The 18,050-nt window shown below is 38.1% G+C and overlaps 1 protein-coding gene across 37 annotated transcripts in view; it reads right to left on the bottom strand.

The window, feature by feature from the left end:
* The window catches only part of LOC120952824 (calcium-activated potassium channel slowpoke), a 69,692-nt gene that overhangs the window by 31,466 nt on the left and 20,176 nt on the right, over positions 1-18,050 (bottom strand). For 18 of the 37 annotated variants that reach the window (XM_049606142.1, XM_049606152.1, XM_049606146.1 and 15 more), the window contains exons 8-9: positions 4,647-4,757; positions 1,618-1,723 (exon numbers count right to left, since the gene is read on the bottom strand). In XM_049606142.1, the coding sequence (XP_049462099.1) occupies positions 1,618-1,723; positions 4,647-4,757 (217 nt within the window). Of the gene's footprint in view, positions 1-1,617; positions 1,724-3,952; positions 4,059-4,646; positions 4,758-11,939; positions 12,032-18,050 lie in introns of all 37 variants that reach the window. The other 19 variants (XM_049606139.1, XM_049606140.1, XM_049606132.1 and 16 more) reach the window with 3 other exon arrangements.

Raw genomic sequence — 18,050 nt, 5'->3', positions numbered from 1 at the left:
GCAAGTCGAATTTCTCTCTTTTTATCCAAAATATAGCTAATTGGGGGCGTTCACACATGCCATATTCTGCTAGAAAATATCTTTCAAACACACTTTTTAACAGGGGCAGAGGAAGCCGAGCAACCTTCGGCGAATGTTGTTAAAGCAATCCAGAAATCTTTTGGCATTATGATTCAGGAATTTTGACCAGAACCCTATTTTTGTCACTTGTTTCTGGCAGAAGGAGTAAGATTCTTCAACAAAGATGTACGCCGAGTGAGCGTATCTATTTTCAAATAATTTTGCTTGAACTAGGTGGGAATTAAGGGCTTATAAATTAATGATGTTAGATGTATCGTATTTTAGCGTGTATTAACCCCCCCCCCCCCCCCCCCGAGTATAACTTCTCTTATAATTTATTCATTATTTTTGAAAAACATTTTTTTTTATTTTACAAAACTCAAAAACAACTTTATCCTTGTTACCAATTTGATTCTGATCAAATTTACTTCTTTTTGTACTTCTAGTAAAACCGAATATAAGGCCATATTTTCATATTTTATTTATTTTGGTTATACATTTTCTAGGCAACACTCCTTGTGTTTCTAGTGTTATCTTTGTGGATACACATGCAACAGACCATCTTTGTATATAATTGATTGTAATGTCTCAGGAGTAATCGAAAAGGTACTGCCCGTGTATAACGACCCGCCTAATCTGATTTTGGTCATTTACGAACTAAAAAGGGGTCGTATACGCGCTAAAATACGGTATATCTGATTGACGTTATTAGTTTTTTTCGTTTTGATTGATTTGTAAAATTCAGCTAAAACTGAATTTATTTTGAATTTGACAATCAAGGCATTAAACCAGTATAAATCGCTCTAAGAACTATCCTATTTATAAAACCACGTATCCACGTACATCCGGTACCTCAAAACTCGGGGAGTGCCTGTATTGGTTTTGTTATTGTTTGTTGTTCAATTCATTTGTCAATTTTGCAGTCAATGTGTTAAAACATATGATACAGGTAATGAGTTCCAGGAAAGAAAAATGTAAGAGTTATTTTCATATCGCTTTCATATACTGTATGAATTTGGTTGCCTAAAAGGGGAGGGATAAACTATTGGAACACCTTTGGAAATCTCTTGTATACTACTACAAGAAGTTGCTCTGTCTGACTATGCAAATCCGCACACATCACGAAACAAAAGGGAACGATTATACACACACCACATTGGTCGCAACAAATAATATATATATATACACAAACTCGTGTATGTGTATTAGTGTGTCAGTGTGTGTAACACATAGAGCTTTTGTTCTAACTCAAAATGAAATAAAACAACACATTCACCACATCTAACACGCCTAGAAGGTAAATATATAATCATCGTCAGAATAATAATCATAATAGCAAAACAAATGTTCTGAAGAAAAAAATGCGTGATAGCGGGAAATAGAGACAGAGAGAGAGAAAGAGAGAGAGAGAGAGATAAAAAGAATAGTATTTTAAAATGATGAATAAGAGACAACTGAAGATAACTAGATAGGCAGTTAATGTTTGAACCAAATATGACACGCAATCGAAACATTTGATATGGGATGGGTTTAAAGTAGTACACTAACAATGATTACCTTGACCCGCTGCAGATCAATGGGGCTCATAATCGTTCCCTGGAAAAACTCCACGGTGGTGAAATGACGTTTGAACAGACCTTCCAGCTCCAGATCGGGTGGTTTACTTTAATTGGTCGTACATTGGGAATGGGCGCAAACAAGAACATAGGACGCGTCCGGACGCAAGGTTTTTTTTTATTGTTAAGTTTGTTTGATTTATGGGATTTAATGTAAACGATGCATTTATCCATATTACACACAAATCCATATTAAGCGTTCGGTAGCAAGAATATTGGAATATAGATTGTCCGAAACAGCACAACAATGAATCATCAGCACAACAGCGTCCCAGTTTGGTTGGCGATGCATGTAATATTAATCGCCCATATTTGAGGAACAGAGATAGAGAGAGCGCGCGAGTTCGTTAGGAAGAATTTTAGATAGTTCGGTCATTGAAGGACACGCATACATTCCAGAACATGATATTTGATCGAGGGGCAAAGAGAACAATTCAAGTGTATAAAGTGCGTGTTACGAAAAAGCGCAAAAATAGAAAATAGAAAGAAAAGACACACATGAGGTTAGTCATAGAAGAAATGCCGTAAGGTAATGGAAATGCTCCATTACGCTGGGAATTGTTCCATTCCGAATATTTTTTTTTTGTTCAATGTTTATAAGTCTTTTTAAAAGAAATGTAACTCAAAAGAAATGTATTTTTATATCAATTATAATATTAAAAAGCAATGCACCAGCAATGTTGGTCTCTAGTCGTGGTACGCGGAAATGCAAATCGTTTCTGCAACGCTTTTGAACTTTGCTTGTGCTGATCATATTACGAACCAGTTCAATACCAATCTGACGCAACTAGAACATTTTTAGATATTACCTCTTGTCACGAGCTGTTCCCGGACCTTGTTGAAGTGGCAAGACTTACAAATCGCATATATATATTTATAAATATAGAAATTTTAAAATCAGAAGATGCAAAATTACAATAGTAATAACGAAAACAAAATACGAAGCGATTAATCAAAGTTTGATCCAAACGAATGTACACATAACAGAATAAGAAATGGTCGGTAAAATGTATGATACGAAGTTTTGCATTCCGAAAAAGAACGATGGAAAACGATAACATTCTAACTCAAATGAAACTTATTGCTGTAGTACAGCCAAAATTACTATCATTTATTAGTGGTGAGTGGTGAAAAACAGTTACAGGCACAAGAGAAAGAAAAAAAAACAAATAAAACTTACAAATGATTAACAGACTGCGAGAGGCAGAGAAACCGAAAAAACACTGAATAGATACAGTAATGAGCGAAGAAGATTGAAATGGTCAATCTAAAACTGTACCATGCGCAAGCACGATGGTGGCATTGTGTGGCATGTTTATGTATTGCGCTTTACTATAAATATGCCAGCAACATCATAGAAGGCCAACATATAATGAGTAAAAACTAGCATAATAGCCGATTGGTAGTATTAAACATATATAGCAATAGATCGAATCGAAAGGAAATGGTAAATGATAGCCGAATAATTGCTTAACACTATCTCTACGCTTCGAACTAACCTGTTCAACAACAACTGGATGGAACGATGTACTTGGCTAGCCTTACGACGAATTTCTTCCCTACACAAGGTAAGCAGAGTTATCTTAACTGAACTTTTCAATACCTATTGGACCCTAGTGGCTATGCATGTCGAAAAAAGCTGTCCTGCTGCTAGCTAACAAACTGTGTTCTCAACCCTGCCAGCCAGAGAATCCCGGTCTGCGAAGTGTTGTCATGAGTGCACATTACCGCGCGCAAGGAAGCATGCTGTGTCTCGGCAAACACACCCACAAAAGCGGCACAGATTCGATTCGGGATTCCCGAGTGCGGTACTAAACTAAACACGTGTGACCACATAGTTATCCGTAAACTGGCAAAACAGAATATGACGCAAAAGTTAAGACGCAAGTGCCACTGCGCCACAACTGAATTTTCTGCGTTGTGCAAGGGCGGTTTGTTTAGTGTGCGGGAAAATATTGGTTGGTTAGTGTAATTCAAAAATAGTCAGACGAACGACGATAGCATTGACAAAACGTGTTTTGCAGATAATGTTCACAGGTTAAATTCTTACAGTGGGAATTAATGCATTCCTGTTTGAAGGTAGTTGTGGTATGTTTCTGTTGTGGGAATGTTTTGGTTTGTTTTGTTTGTTTGATGGAGAAACTTTATGCATAAGAAAGCTTAGTAAAACTAATGTTTGTTGCTGTTGTAAGTTTTCGGTTGTTTGATTTCTGTTTTTTTCTGATTTGTTTTGGCTGTTTTTGTTAGTTTTTTTGTTAAAAGCTGTATTCATATACCTTCACTCGTTCCAAATCGACCGCATTCATCATAGTTCCCTGAAAAAACTCCACCGTTGTGTAATGACGCTTCAAGAGACCTTCGAGTTCCAGATCAGGCTCCTTTCTACATTTGATACAGGTATGTATGGTCAGTTATAGAAATTGGTATTATGGTTAAAGAAACATGTTGCTTGTTATTCTTACAGGATTTGCGGTAAAGTAACTACATCAACAATTATGACGAACATAAGGTCAAAATTAAAAATGACTCAACACACTTTTAGGCAAAGGGGCAACTTTTCCACGAAAACTTGAACCAAATCGTTGATCAATACTAACATCAGCTTAGTACAGTACAATGATGAAGGAAACAAAAAGTCCCGAAACTGTGATGAGAGCTGATGGTAGAAATAATAACGACAACATTTGCATCTTAAGTAAAACAAACAGATAATGTACAAACTTTTGCTCAATTAAATATAGCGTTTGAGAAGAGAGACACTTGCTCTATGTTGGGTAACAATCGATATTCAGTTTTAATATTATAATTGATGAGATTACTCTTTTGTGTTGGGAGCAACACGAGAAAGTGAGAACAACTCATAATTAATTAATAAAAAAAGAAGAAAATAACAACACACTCCGGTTGCAAACCTTTACGCTGCAGCTGTTGTGTAAATAAGGTTGAAAGGTACAAGAAAGATCTACTTACCGATGTAAAAATACCACTTCGACGTCGACATCCTCGCGATCTTCGTGTAAAAAGTCCTTCAGGAAATGCGACACCGATTCGTATGTTATGTGCCCGCATACCACGATATGTCTATTGCCGTATTCGTGCCAGCCCCACACAATCAAACCCACACACAGACACACACACACACACAACATATTCACCCGAAGGATTTAATTTTTGCACCATCAAGGAATCGCCAAGGAAGATGCCGAGTCACGGGACATCAGATGATGGACGACATCCGGATTTCCAGCAGCATCGCACCAGGATGGACCGATGCACCGTTGAAAACGGCAGATAAACGACCACACACAACACCATGTATGCGTGCGCAAGGTGGCCAGGTGATAAGGATACACAAAGAAAAAAAACGTATGTTAGCAAACAATTCATGGACTTGTATCGTGACACAACATATGTCAGCAAACACAACTAAATAGAAAACCATATGAAACAAAAAAACAAAACGAATAACATAAATATGACGGTTTGCTAGGCCGCCTGTATCTTTTCCTAGACCGGATTGATATGTACGATAACACTAGAAGCAGCATAGCAAACAGCACTTGAGACGATTGTTCATAGCCGCACTGTTTGGCGGGGTTGATCACTATTTGGGGTTTTCTACCATCTTGCCAAAAAGTTCGTGCCATACTGCTAGTGCCACTGCTAGTGCCATCTTGTGTACGATTTGAATTGGATTTTAAGACGTAACGGAAAGCAATGAAAAAAAAACAAACATTTAAACTTATTTCAGTTATCGGGTAAAGCAAAGAAAACCAATAACAACAGAGAGAGATAAAGAGAGAGGATTAGGAAACGGTGATCAAGATCAAGAAATTTGTTAAATGGGAAAAGTGGGGGAACGTGAGGCAGGTATCGGGACAGGGCAAATATGATAACAGTGACAGTTACAGTTTCGGCAAAGGCGAAGGGAAAAGGAGTTGAGGAGGAGCTTGATGAGACGCGACAAGTTACGACGATTTACGAAATGATGTAATTTTCACGGTACAGACGGAATGTGATGGACCACGAAACACGAAACACAAAACATAACGAGATAAAATGAACGGATGAACATAATGAAAGAAAATCAACACAGTACTTGGATTAAACATAATCAAAACAAAACCACAGGTAGGATGACACAACCGGGCTGCATGCAAAAAAAACGACATGTTTTCTACCACACGACGTCGATAACAAAACTAAACAATTAACGGATGAAAGAGTCTTTTAATGATACTTAAAGGGGGGTGGGGGTTAAGGGAAGGAAAAAAGAGAGAAAGAGAGAAAGAGAGAGAGAGCGCGAGAGAGAAAGAAACAGATAAAAAGATAATTACGGCGAAAGGAGGGAAAGATATAACACAAACAAGGCAACACATTTCAAGGAGGCATCGTCATTGGTGCAATTATCAAAGATCGTTGTGCCTGGCCGCGAGAGGGACCAGCCCAAAGCAGACCGGCCAATTGACATTGACACAGTGGAGAACATTGCACATAGCACGGGGGAAAACACCGCGGAAAGGATCGTATCGTAATTCCTATCCGTACAGATTGACGGTACGCATACAAAAGAGCTGTGCCGACAGTATGAGCAACGTCAAAAATAGGTTAATATTTTTAGACACTATTAAAAAGAGCGACAGAGATACACAGAGAGAGAGAGAGAGAGGTATAGAAGAGAATTGCAATGAAAGACGATGGTGGCGAAGAGGATAGTATTGTTATACGGTAGAAGAAAGAGAGACATTTTTTTATATGTTGGTTTTGCGCGATCTATTACTTAATAAGAGCAGCTAGTTTATGTTTTGGTTTTTCGCTAGAAATTATGAATTGGGTAACTGTTTTTTAACTGTTTTAATGTTTATGTAAACGCAGTCCTAGCTATTGGGTTTTTTTTATATTACATTTCACTGCTGGTTGTAGGAAAAGTAAAGAAAGCGCTATGAGATTCGAGCACCAAAACATGTACTAAAGTTGAGCCATAATATTGCTTGAGCGATGATGCGTCGTTGCATTTTGCTCGGTGAATAGCAACTTTAAATACATACACTACATTATATACACGATTCTTACATATATATATACATGATGAGTTTGATTCGTGCAGCATACTACGAGCGCAAATTTTTTACATATGAGCTTAAGTTACTAAACGCCTATAAACTAATTAATCACTACTTGTGCATCGTAAGGGCAGCAGGTGGTTAGGTGTATGGTGCAGAAGATTTTTATGTTTATGTTGAATGTGTGTGGTTTATTTCTATCTACGAAATACTAGAGCACTTAGCAGATGCTTTACTATAGCAATACATACATACAAACATACATACATACATACATACATACATACATATTGCTTAAATATACGATCTATTATGAAACACGGTCGCATGCAAATCCGTCGCAACGTATTACAAGCGGTGGCATTGTTTGAAATCATTATCTTTCCTTTTAGCGAAATGCATTAATCTGTATGCATATGTTAAGATTCACACACAAACGCGTGCGCGCACAGCACTGAGACGAAGAGAGTAGCAATCTTGTAACGTAATATTAGTCATTGGTGCTACTACGAGATGCATTACACGAAAACTGCAAACCGTGATTTATTAATCTATGCGCGTAGCTCATATTTCTTTGTACCGATGTTCTTTTTAATTACGCGCTCGCTTTGTTTTGAAATCGCTATCACTCTTGTGTATGCCTTGGTTAAGAGAGGTCCTGAAAGTATTGCTTATATTTACTAAACCACTTTAGTTGTACTATATTAAACCAGCAGCATTGGTTGATTGTTTGTCTAGTGCTTACCACAAACAACTCGTTGCCACGGACCGTTTGAGGATGGTGAATGGACAAAAGCGATAAAAATACGATACTATCATCATATCAAAACATTACCGAAACACTACTCCAACTGGTAGAGGATGCTGGTTGAACGCACTAAAAGATACAGCGGGTTATGTTTTCAGCCTGGCCACGCATGTTTTTGCTTCTTGAATTCAATATATGGCTACCCGCCGGCCGGTTATGGCTGTGAACAGTTAAGTAAGATATCGTGTGGTGCATTGGCACGGTTAGCCCAATTAAATTGATCTCGTTTAAGTTTTGGTGCGATCGGAGATATTTCAACTCTAGCTTGTATGTTTGGCTTTTCAAGCTTTAAACATACTTTTGATTTGATTTGATATTACATACGAATGATGATCTAATTTCAATTTCATTCTAGCGACAAACGATATCTAGATATTGCGTTGGATAATGCACCGGGCTATGCCAACGGAACGGTTGTAATGGAGTGTTTGTTTGTTTTTTTTTTGTTTAATACTGCTTTACTTATGGACGGAACACCGTGAAACAACAACAATTACAAATAGTACATCATTTCTATCAAACATCAAGCACAAAACATTACAGAGAAAGGTAGTAGTTTTTTTTTTAGCAGTGTACGTCTTTCGCCCCGAAAGCGGAGCGAAAGGAGATATTCCCAAACATTAATACCAAGACAAATCGAAATGGTAAAACACTAAGAACATAATTCATTCGTGCATTCAGTTCCTATCGTGTACTCATTCACAGGAAAAAAAAGAACAGGTTCGATACGAGATGAGGGCTAGCCAGAGTATATGTGTATATAGGTTGTGTCTATACACGTACACGCATATCGCTATGTGTGTATGTGCATAAAAAGTGGTACTTGTATGTTTCAAAAAATAATGACAATTATCTAACTCTTACAGTAGACCTGTTTATGCTTCATTTACGATTAACCGTTGATTGATTGATGCACAACAACTACATAACCGAGCGAAGCATAGCTTGTAATTGGTACGAGAAATCAATTCTCTCGTCTTGGTCTGTACAGGTTTGTAAAAGTACGAGATACTGAGTGTCACTATAGTATTGCTTTTAAGTAAGTCTGTCAACAGGACTGGAGTCAAAGCATCCGATTGGTAATTTAGGAACAATATATTATCCGGTCATACGGTGACAGCAAAACGGAATTCAACATATTTTTGAGTGATTTGATTTCAGCATGTGCCTCGATTCAATGGTATTCAGTGGCCCATACATATTTGTGGAACCTCGCCGATTAGCGCGAAATGGTGAGCTATTGTTAGATTGTTGGATGACGTTACTGGGAGCATTCAGTACGTCTAGCAAATCATTTCTTCTTGTGGAACATTCTCAATATCTATTCTTAAAAGACTACAGTACAACACTAATCAGGATATCAATAATCACAAGGAATACGGTCACGATCTACAACTTAATTAATTAGTACTACTACAAACACATCATGTCTGCCCTGGATCAACAGATGTTATGGTCAGTTTTGTTGTTTACATGAAGCAGTGAGCAAATTGCTCGATCATCATCCAGTGCCAGTTCACAAAGGCTGTGCTTTAAAAAACTTATCTCTTGTTGCTCATATTGGATGCAGAAGTATGCACCAATACATTCAATTATAATAAAAGAACATGCAAAGTACAACCTAGCGCAACGAGTCGCATTATCCATTTAGCAGGGCAATTTGACCGACCTGGGAATAAGTACATCACACATTCTATGGCTCGTGTATATGTGTATGTAGGTATGTGGAAGTGTATGTGAGTGTATGTGAATGTATGTAGTATGTCCATAGTATACCCAATCAACAAACAATCACCATTATTAGATGGTGGCTACAATTCGTTTCAGTTTAAACAAAAAAACAGTAACGCGAGGACATCAACACAGGATCACCTAACCAACACACCTACCATATGTGAGGGTTTATCGTAGTTCTTATTAAAGATACCTATATGTACAGTCTCGGTTTGAAAATATCCTTCCCCACACTACTATTAGATTGTACACTGCCACACACATACACACACACACATACATACATACACATATACGTCCGGTGCCCGGAGGTAGATATGCTTAAGGTTGTAATAATATGAATAGCTATCAGTGGACAATAGGGCGGGGTGGAGGTGGAGAGGGGGGGGGGGGATAGTACAGCTAATCTGGCACCAACAAATGGTTTATTAAACACTAACACAATACGATACATGTACTTCCATTGAAAATAAAAACACACTTATCGATATTGACACTACACAAATTCGAGAAGAAGGGCTTGCACTGTACGGTTAGTACACATCGTTAATCATAGCGTGGGGATCTTCTTCGCGGTTCACTTATTCTTATAGTACGCCGCTTCCACCATTTGCGTTACATAGTTTGGAAGCTGGCTAGGTGACCAGAGCAAGATTATAGTGAGTAAACCAGGGTAATCAGACAAGAGTAGTAAGGTAAGGTAAGGTAAGTAAGAAAGACGATGGTCGCGCACTCAGAATCAGAACCAGATGCTTTAAAAGTATGCACAAGCGAAAGCGCGAATGTAATTCATACTTGTACACCACTCGCTCGCGTGGAGACGTGTAGCAGTACGCTTTCCCTCGAGCATACCGTATCTGGTCATGCTTCTGCTGTGATGCGAATATTGGTACAGTTGAATGCTAACAATCTACGACGATTTATTTGGGAAGTTGAACACCAGAGTATACCTTAGTTTGTAAAAACACCCACAGTTCGTTTGTTTGTCTTTTTCTTTTTTTTCTTCTTGTTAAATGATTATCTTCATGATAGTTGCATCCCAAAGTGGCATGTTTAGTGTGGATACGATGTAGGTTCGTTCGAAAAAATAGAGAATGTGAAAAAAGAACCCAAAAAAGGTAGCGAAACCAATTGTAGCAAATGGTAGATTCGAGACAAAAACGAAACCATGTCATACATTGTTCAAAAACAAACTAAAAATAAGTAGAAAAACAAACACGCACACACAAGACAACAAAAATGGTGGTACTATTGAATGCCATCGTTTGCACATACACAAAAGTGGATGTGCGAACAGGCACTTGAAGAAAAAATATACGCAACACAAATGAAACCGAAAAACAAGCCATATGCATTGCGCAGCGAACTGAGGCAATAATACAAAAAAACAACATCAAACTCAAATCAAAGTGCTTCGCAAAACCCATAGAAGCTATTTTTTGAAAGGCACCAATTGCTGCGATTATGATCGATTTGCAAATGGATTAGTGTGTAATCAAAACGAAAAATTAGCAAAACAGACAAATCAAACGAATCGGATTTTAAAATTCACTGCAAAACAAGCGTGCACAGTTCAGTTAGCACTCAGAAGATGGGACAAAAAGGCATTGAATGTGTATACTAAAACCAAGAAGAGCTATAAAAACACCGGTCTATACGGTGATATGAAAGTTTTCAAGAGCAATTTCCGACATCAAAATAGCTATGCCGATACTAAAGAGATTCCAACGAAAGAGACAATATCGTGTGGGGAGGGGGCAGAAAAAGGAGCCCCAAAAAAGTTCATATGGGTTTTGTAACACTAGTTAACGAAACAGATAGACTGAACATAAAACCATAATCAATACATTCCATCCTTATGAGACATTCAGAGACCAAGATATACGCATGATCAACACAATATTGGTAAAGGACAGTGAACACTTAGCAAACATTGACCATACACAGGTGGGATAGTCTTGATTTGAAGTTAACAAAAGAGCAAGGAGCAGAGGAGATGACAGACAAACGAAGGCAGCAACAGAAAACGTGTATACGCCAACGAGTAAACAATACACTAAACTGTCAAACAGAGACACATGACAAAACAGCCAACACAGCACGAGACTGATGGTGGGAGATAAACCAATAAAAAATACAAAGGAACGCCTAAGGATCAGTTAGGCTGAGAGCAATGTACAAAACAAAACGTAAGAGAAAGAGAGAAGGCAAAAAAGACGTTAAATGTGCAGAGCTAGCAGATATGATAAAACGAAAAAAAACGAAGGAAGTTAAAAAGATTAAGAATAACAGAACATTTCTATACGCATCAGCTGATAAATTGCTTGATGGTGGAGAAGGAAACCGACGATAGAGCAAATGAAAAAAGGAACAGAATCGATTGATTGAAATGAAATTTGGAATGCTGAACAAACAAAAAAATCAAGCAGGAGAAATCGCGGGACCAATCGCGAGAAATCGCGGGAGAGGGCCTTGACTGGGACGGCAAATGAGCAAAATGGAGCAAAACGGAGCGCAAAATAGTGCGGAAGGCAAGATGGAGGAAAAACAAACAACACAAGAAACAATGAAATGCTATATAAGGTGGGTGGGATGGATGGCGGTGGCACAATGGTAATGCGAACGATTATAATGATGTAGGTTCTTGTAGAATCTCACCTTCTTCCCCGTTCATTCTTCAGTGTTCCCCCATATTTGGGTCTTGTTCCGATCAAGTCTATAATCTCTGGTATACAACTTGCAAATATCGCCTTTAGTTTTGTAGCAATTTTCGGGAAGTGTGGTATTTTTTTTTGTTAAGGTGGTAGTAGAGTGTTGATCGATAATTAGTTCGGAAGTTTTTTGGTTTTGATGGTTTTTGTCGTTGTGCAGTTTTTGATTGGGAATAAGAAGATAAGTAGTAAAAAAAATTTAATTAAACAACGTAACCCATTCCGGTAGTGTGTTTTACGAATGAAGTTAAAGTAGTGTTTATCAGATATAGGAGCGTTCATGAAGATTCCATTTTTCCAGTTTTGTGCAGTATGTTCAGTTTCGGTCGTAAATGGAAAATGGGAAATTTAGAACAAACAGGGCCCCAATCCGGCATCCGGATTATTTGCAGTAGTTTGTTTGTTTAGTTTAGTTTGTATATATTTTTTTAACATTGAATCGCAGTTAATTTTTAAGGTCACCGTTAGATATAGCCGGTGTGCCATTATTGTTCACGTTTGATTTATTCGCAGTCATTCGCAGCGTTTCAGCGATACCCATACAGCGGGACGTTCGGCAATAGTTTATTTTCGTTTGAGTTTATTGCAGAATTCGACACACAATGCCACAGAGAAGAAGAGGTAGGTTTCCGAGACCATGGTAGGAAAGAAAAAAGAAAGGAAAAACAACATGTATAAACTCAGACTTGGGCTGTTACGTTGACACACAGACGGTAGTAAATGAAGAGTTGTTAAAAGAAGGGCGAACACTTAATACGTCCGGCAGTTCTTCACTAAAGGTGACAGCAGAACCAAACCACACACGCACACACACACACACGAGAAACGGAAAATTCTACCCCACCCCTAGTGCATCTGATTCTCCTGCCAGTGTCGTTTGTATAATCTCAGTTGCTTTTCTATTGCCTTATTAAATTTAGGTGCCTGCAAAATGTGTGGCATAAGACTGTGGACGTAATATAGATGTGTGTATATGCAATTCATTGATTTCAGCACCGAGGATCACTTGATGCAATCGACATTTAGTTTACAACCCATTTCTGATAGGTCGGCAGGTTGAATCTAATGAGTGATTGTTGTACACGTCCGCTTAAGCTAAACCATACCCTAGGCTCTTCTCGGGTTCCAGTAAATCACAGCTCTACAAAACACGCGTTCATCAGTACGGTAACTCGCATACCCTTTGGTAGCACAAATGCAGCACACACCGCCGATGTTGGTAAGAAATTGGAGGTACAAATCAAACAAAGGAATATAGAAAAGGAAAATTTTGTATCATATTGAATAAAGCTACTTAAAACAAAACAACTCACTCACACACTCCTCTAGGTTTTTAAGGAGATCGTGGCCGTCTAGGATAGTAATGTGAAGGTTTGGGAGTTTGAAAGGAAAAGGGTTTAAAAGAGGTGCATACATTCTTACATACCGCGTATGGCAACTAATGGGTGTACGGAGAGGGAGTACAGAAAATGGAGCGAGGAAACGGTCGTCTAGTGATCGATCGGCTTCCGGTAACTCACAACCGTTATCTAGCCGGGCCGGCCAAAAAGGACAAACTTAAAAAGAAATTAGAAGAATGTGACACATGACTCGACTATAAACGGAAATACAAAACTAAAGCAAACACCTACGTTTGTTATAGCGAGATCGAAATAGAGAGTTAATTGTGATTCATTTACTATCCAAAGAAAACTGCATCATGAGTATCGCACCCTTGGAGAAGGAGTTTGTTTTTACCTCCAGGAAAATAGTTACTGTTATTTAGTGAACTTAACCTTCTTTTTTTAAATTAACTTTGCTTACTGTTCGATCAACCAAACCAATTTTTAAGTGTCCCATAGAGTACAAAAAGCATTCCCCCTTCAGTTGGCTTTGCCAATTATATACCGAACAGATTTTGCCACTTCAATGAAGGCTGCTTGGTTATTATAGATGACACCAATTCCACCAATTGAAGGCTACGTGCAAAGGCACAGTAATGTTACACAAACTAGGCTTCGATTTCTTAGGACTAACACATAGTTTGGTTTTTTTGAGCGGGTGGTGGAATTTTGGGGAAAGTGGCATGGTGACAAGAAGAGAAAACAAAATCCAACTAACACGATCCTCACTTCACATTGACCAGTGTGACGTTAGGTGGTGGTTGTGGTGATAGTACTAGTAGTAGTAATAGTAGTAATAGTTGTTGTTGTTCAGGGAAAATCAATAGACAAAACCGTTTCTAATACAAAACTTCTAATCTTCGCCAACGTACACACAGACACACACATACACACTACGATCAAATCAAACCAGTGTGGCCAGTTACGGGCAACTCTCAAAAGACCATTTCCACAAACAAAACGCAAACAATAACGATCGTTCGAGCGAGGGAAAAAGTGTGCTGCACAATAATCGTGCCAAGGAAGCTCTAGCAAATGCGCTCTTCCTCTCTCCAGCTCCCTCTCTAACCCATCGTCAACTAAGAGAACAAAAGTTCAGTGTAGTTTTCATACACAATGTTTCCAAAAACAAACCCGGTCAGAATAGAAAATAATGTTAATTATAACAACAAAACTCGTTCGAAATGATTTGCTAGCGCTTAGAACAGGATACCAAGTCCAGTCGTGTATGCGTATGTGTATATGTGGATGGTGTGTGTGTGGATGTGTGTGTGTGTGTGTGTGTGTGTGTGTGTGTGTGTGTGTGTGTTTGTGTGTTTATGTATATGTGTGTACGTGTGTGAGAGAGACAGAGATGTAATGTGTTATTGTTTTTCTAGGACCTAACCGAGTGAAATCTCTCTAGCTAAAATGTATATATATATATATCTCATGTCTAGCCCAGCACTCTATTTGTTTCGCAATCCATATGCACAGAAGGATATTCGTTTGCCTTGTACGTTTTTTGTTGTTGTTGTTTAATTATCGTTCCATTAGAAGCATTTTTATGAATGCATATTTTGTTAGCTGGTTTCTTTTCTTTTATTTTAGGCAATTTCGGGGTAGGTCGTTTGATTTATTCTCACTTTTCCTATTATGGATAAAATTAAGGTTGACAGATCAGATGTAGTTAAAAAACTATCGATTTGTTAAGGAACTGGTAACATCAATCAAAATTTTGCTCTAATATGCGTGGCTGCGGCATACAGGCTGTGCAAGCAAAAATCTTTATCTACAGTAAATGAATGTTTTTTTTTAAATTGGTATGTAAATAGATAATGCTAGAAGAATTCAAGAAAGAGGGAAGAAAAAACAAATCCAGTAAAAAATGGTAAAACAAACAACTGTGAAGAAACACGACAACACAAGAGGCTAGGTTACAGTGGGCGAGAGGGTGGACAAAATGGGAAGGAGAAGAAGAAAAAAACCAAAACAAAACAAAATTACCGGCCCTCCATTTGTACAGCAGAGAGAAATATGTATAGGCATTTGCTAGTTAACATCCCAACAGTTGCAATAAAACAAAATTATTATAAAAAAAGATGGCCAGCGTGTGCGATGGCCGGAACTGGTGTAGGATTAAGTGAAAAGAAAAACCGATAAAAAGGTAGACAATAGTTGGCAGCAAAAATCATACACCAAAAACCAACGTGTAAGTCTCATCAATACGATTGGTAATTGCAGAGTGGCCCTATTGCAACCAGTTTACCGTGAGGGTAGGTAGTCCGTTTTTGAGTAAGCGGTCCGCGGTGCATTTTTGTTTGATTTACTCAACTGTATCTCTCAACAGTCATTCAAGTATCTGTAATTACTAACCGCAGTGATGATATGGTTTAAAAACAGAAAAAGAAAACAACGAACAGGATACCAAATTTGGACTAAGTCTCAACAGGAAAGCGGTGAAAGTAAACGTGAATAGAGCATGGTGGTGGTTGTGATAGTGGTAGAAAGTGGTAGTGGTGGAGAGAAGGTTCCAAAGAAATGGCATCGACAGGAAGAGGTTCGCAAAACAAAAATGGATTGCTAGAGATTGCTTTTGCGTTTAACTTTTCAACTAGAACCAAAATTTCAAATCTTGGCCGAACCGAACCGGAATATAACAGAAGAACACAGGTGCAAACCGTTTGCAAACGTTTGCGCTACTGGTATATGTGTGGGGTAGGTACTGAAAACTTAACATCCGGAGGGGTTTGGATTTTATTTTTGGTACTTTGGTTAATTTTTTGTTTGCTGTAGCGGCTAGATCTAAAATTAATTGAATTATTGGAACGGTATATGGCAGTAAAAGAATCTTGGAAAATGCAGAACAAAAAAAATCGGTGCAAAATCAGTATCTATAGAGGCGGTAGTTGTACGAAACCGAAAAAAGATTTTATAATTGTAGGCTAAGTAGTAGTAGTATTAATAGTAGTAGTAGTAGTAAATATATGTAGTAGGAATTATGAGGGAAAAAACGAAAAACCAAATGTTATTAAGTAAGTCTCTCACTCTACAGTATCAATTCAATACAGATCGGAAAGGAAATATAGCTAGAAAACCCAAATAATAGTAAAAGCCGATTTAGTGGCGTGGCTCCTGGATCTGCCATGTTTATAGACAATTCCATTAGAACACGCGTGAAAGAGTCGTGTGTGCGCACTTTTAACAACACACACAGACAGGGAGTTCTGGAGCTTGACAGGAAATTTTGTAAAGAATTTAATTGAAAAAAAAAATATCTCTCTTGTTCCATCTTTCGGGGGTTGTCTTTTCCTCTTTGATTCACATTTTTGGCGATTTTATTCTGGCGAAAGCTTGGGTGTCTACCCTCTCCACGAAACACTCACACAAACCTGTGCTGGTCGTGAGACTGGTGAGCAATGGTGATCGCACCAAACAAGGACAAGGTGTTCGCGCGTTTGATTGCAATAATGGGAAACTCTCCTTGAAATTTCGTTCATATCGTCAACAGAAAACTGTGTATTATTTTTGAGGGATGCAAATTGTGAATGAAGCGTTGTTCAGGGGGTGTGTGTGAGGGAAAAAGGAGTTTAGATGACGGGTAAAAGAATGCGCGATAACAATTTGGTCATAACAACAAACGACAACTCTCTCAAAGCGTGATGCACATGACAAAACATGACACACAACCGCATTGTGTGCTTTCGGGAATGTCATTTGCTTTTGGAAAATGATGAAAAGCTTTTAAGAAATTTCATTTTGACACAGCGTGGAAGCAAGGGCGAGAACCAGCTTTACGTCGAACTATGTGTCGGTTTGAAGCGGCTCCAGAAGAAGTTTAGAAATCAAAAGAAGAGGCCACTGAAAATATTCATAAAAAAGGAAACCAAACATCATAATAGAGGTAAAAATTCACGAACATATGAAACAAAGCAACGCTCAAAGGATTCGAAACGTTTTACTTTCGCTCTTGTAAAAGAGGATCGATCGCAAAATTTGGGAATATGTATCTGTTGGTCAAATTTCAGTGTTTTGTTTATTTTCAGGCAAATAGCACTGCTTTCAACCTATCAAAATATTATTAAATATTGAAAGCCATGGGAATGAGATTCGTAAAGCATCTGCTATGATGTTTAGCAAAAGCGCAATGGATTCTGGTTAGCTAAAAAGCAATAGACAATAGAACTTTTAAAATTGAATGCTTTGGTATTCGATAAACTGTTCGACCTGTTGCATCGGTCGTTTTGTACACAAGTTTAGCTGCTTCTCAAGGCAGAAAACTGAAACTTCCGTAGTATCATGCATATAATCATTATATTACTTTATTAGTAAAAATAAAAATACAGCAAAACATCATCGAAAAATGGTGATGAAGGCAACGAATCAGTTGCTCAATGTGTGACCTCTAGATGATAAACGTCGAATCAAATTGAATATTATTTGTTGCCTTTCGAGAGTCATCGATTATCTGCACTACTTTTACAGTACCTATGCAGCATAAGTGCCTAGTATCAGTTTTTTTTTCTTGTTTGTTTCAAGATAATGCATCAATACTACTGTAGATGCAAAAGTTGATAACAATTGATCATATCCTAATGCCACAAACTGGGCACATAATGTGCATAGCGCTGAGACGATGCCGCCAAGAAATGGATTCTGTTTATGTTGGGCCGAGCGCCATTGGATATTGCCTATCC

Source organism: Anopheles coluzzii, chromosome 2 (assembly GCF_943734685.1).
Source record: "Anopheles coluzzii chromosome 2, AcolN3, whole genome shotgun sequence".
Taxonomy (NCBI): Eukaryota; Metazoa; Arthropoda; class Insecta; order Diptera; family Culicidae; genus Anopheles; species Anopheles coluzzii.
The sequence above is the reverse complement of the archived record's forward strand: the minus strand, read 5'-3'. Positions and strand labels throughout refer to the sequence as shown.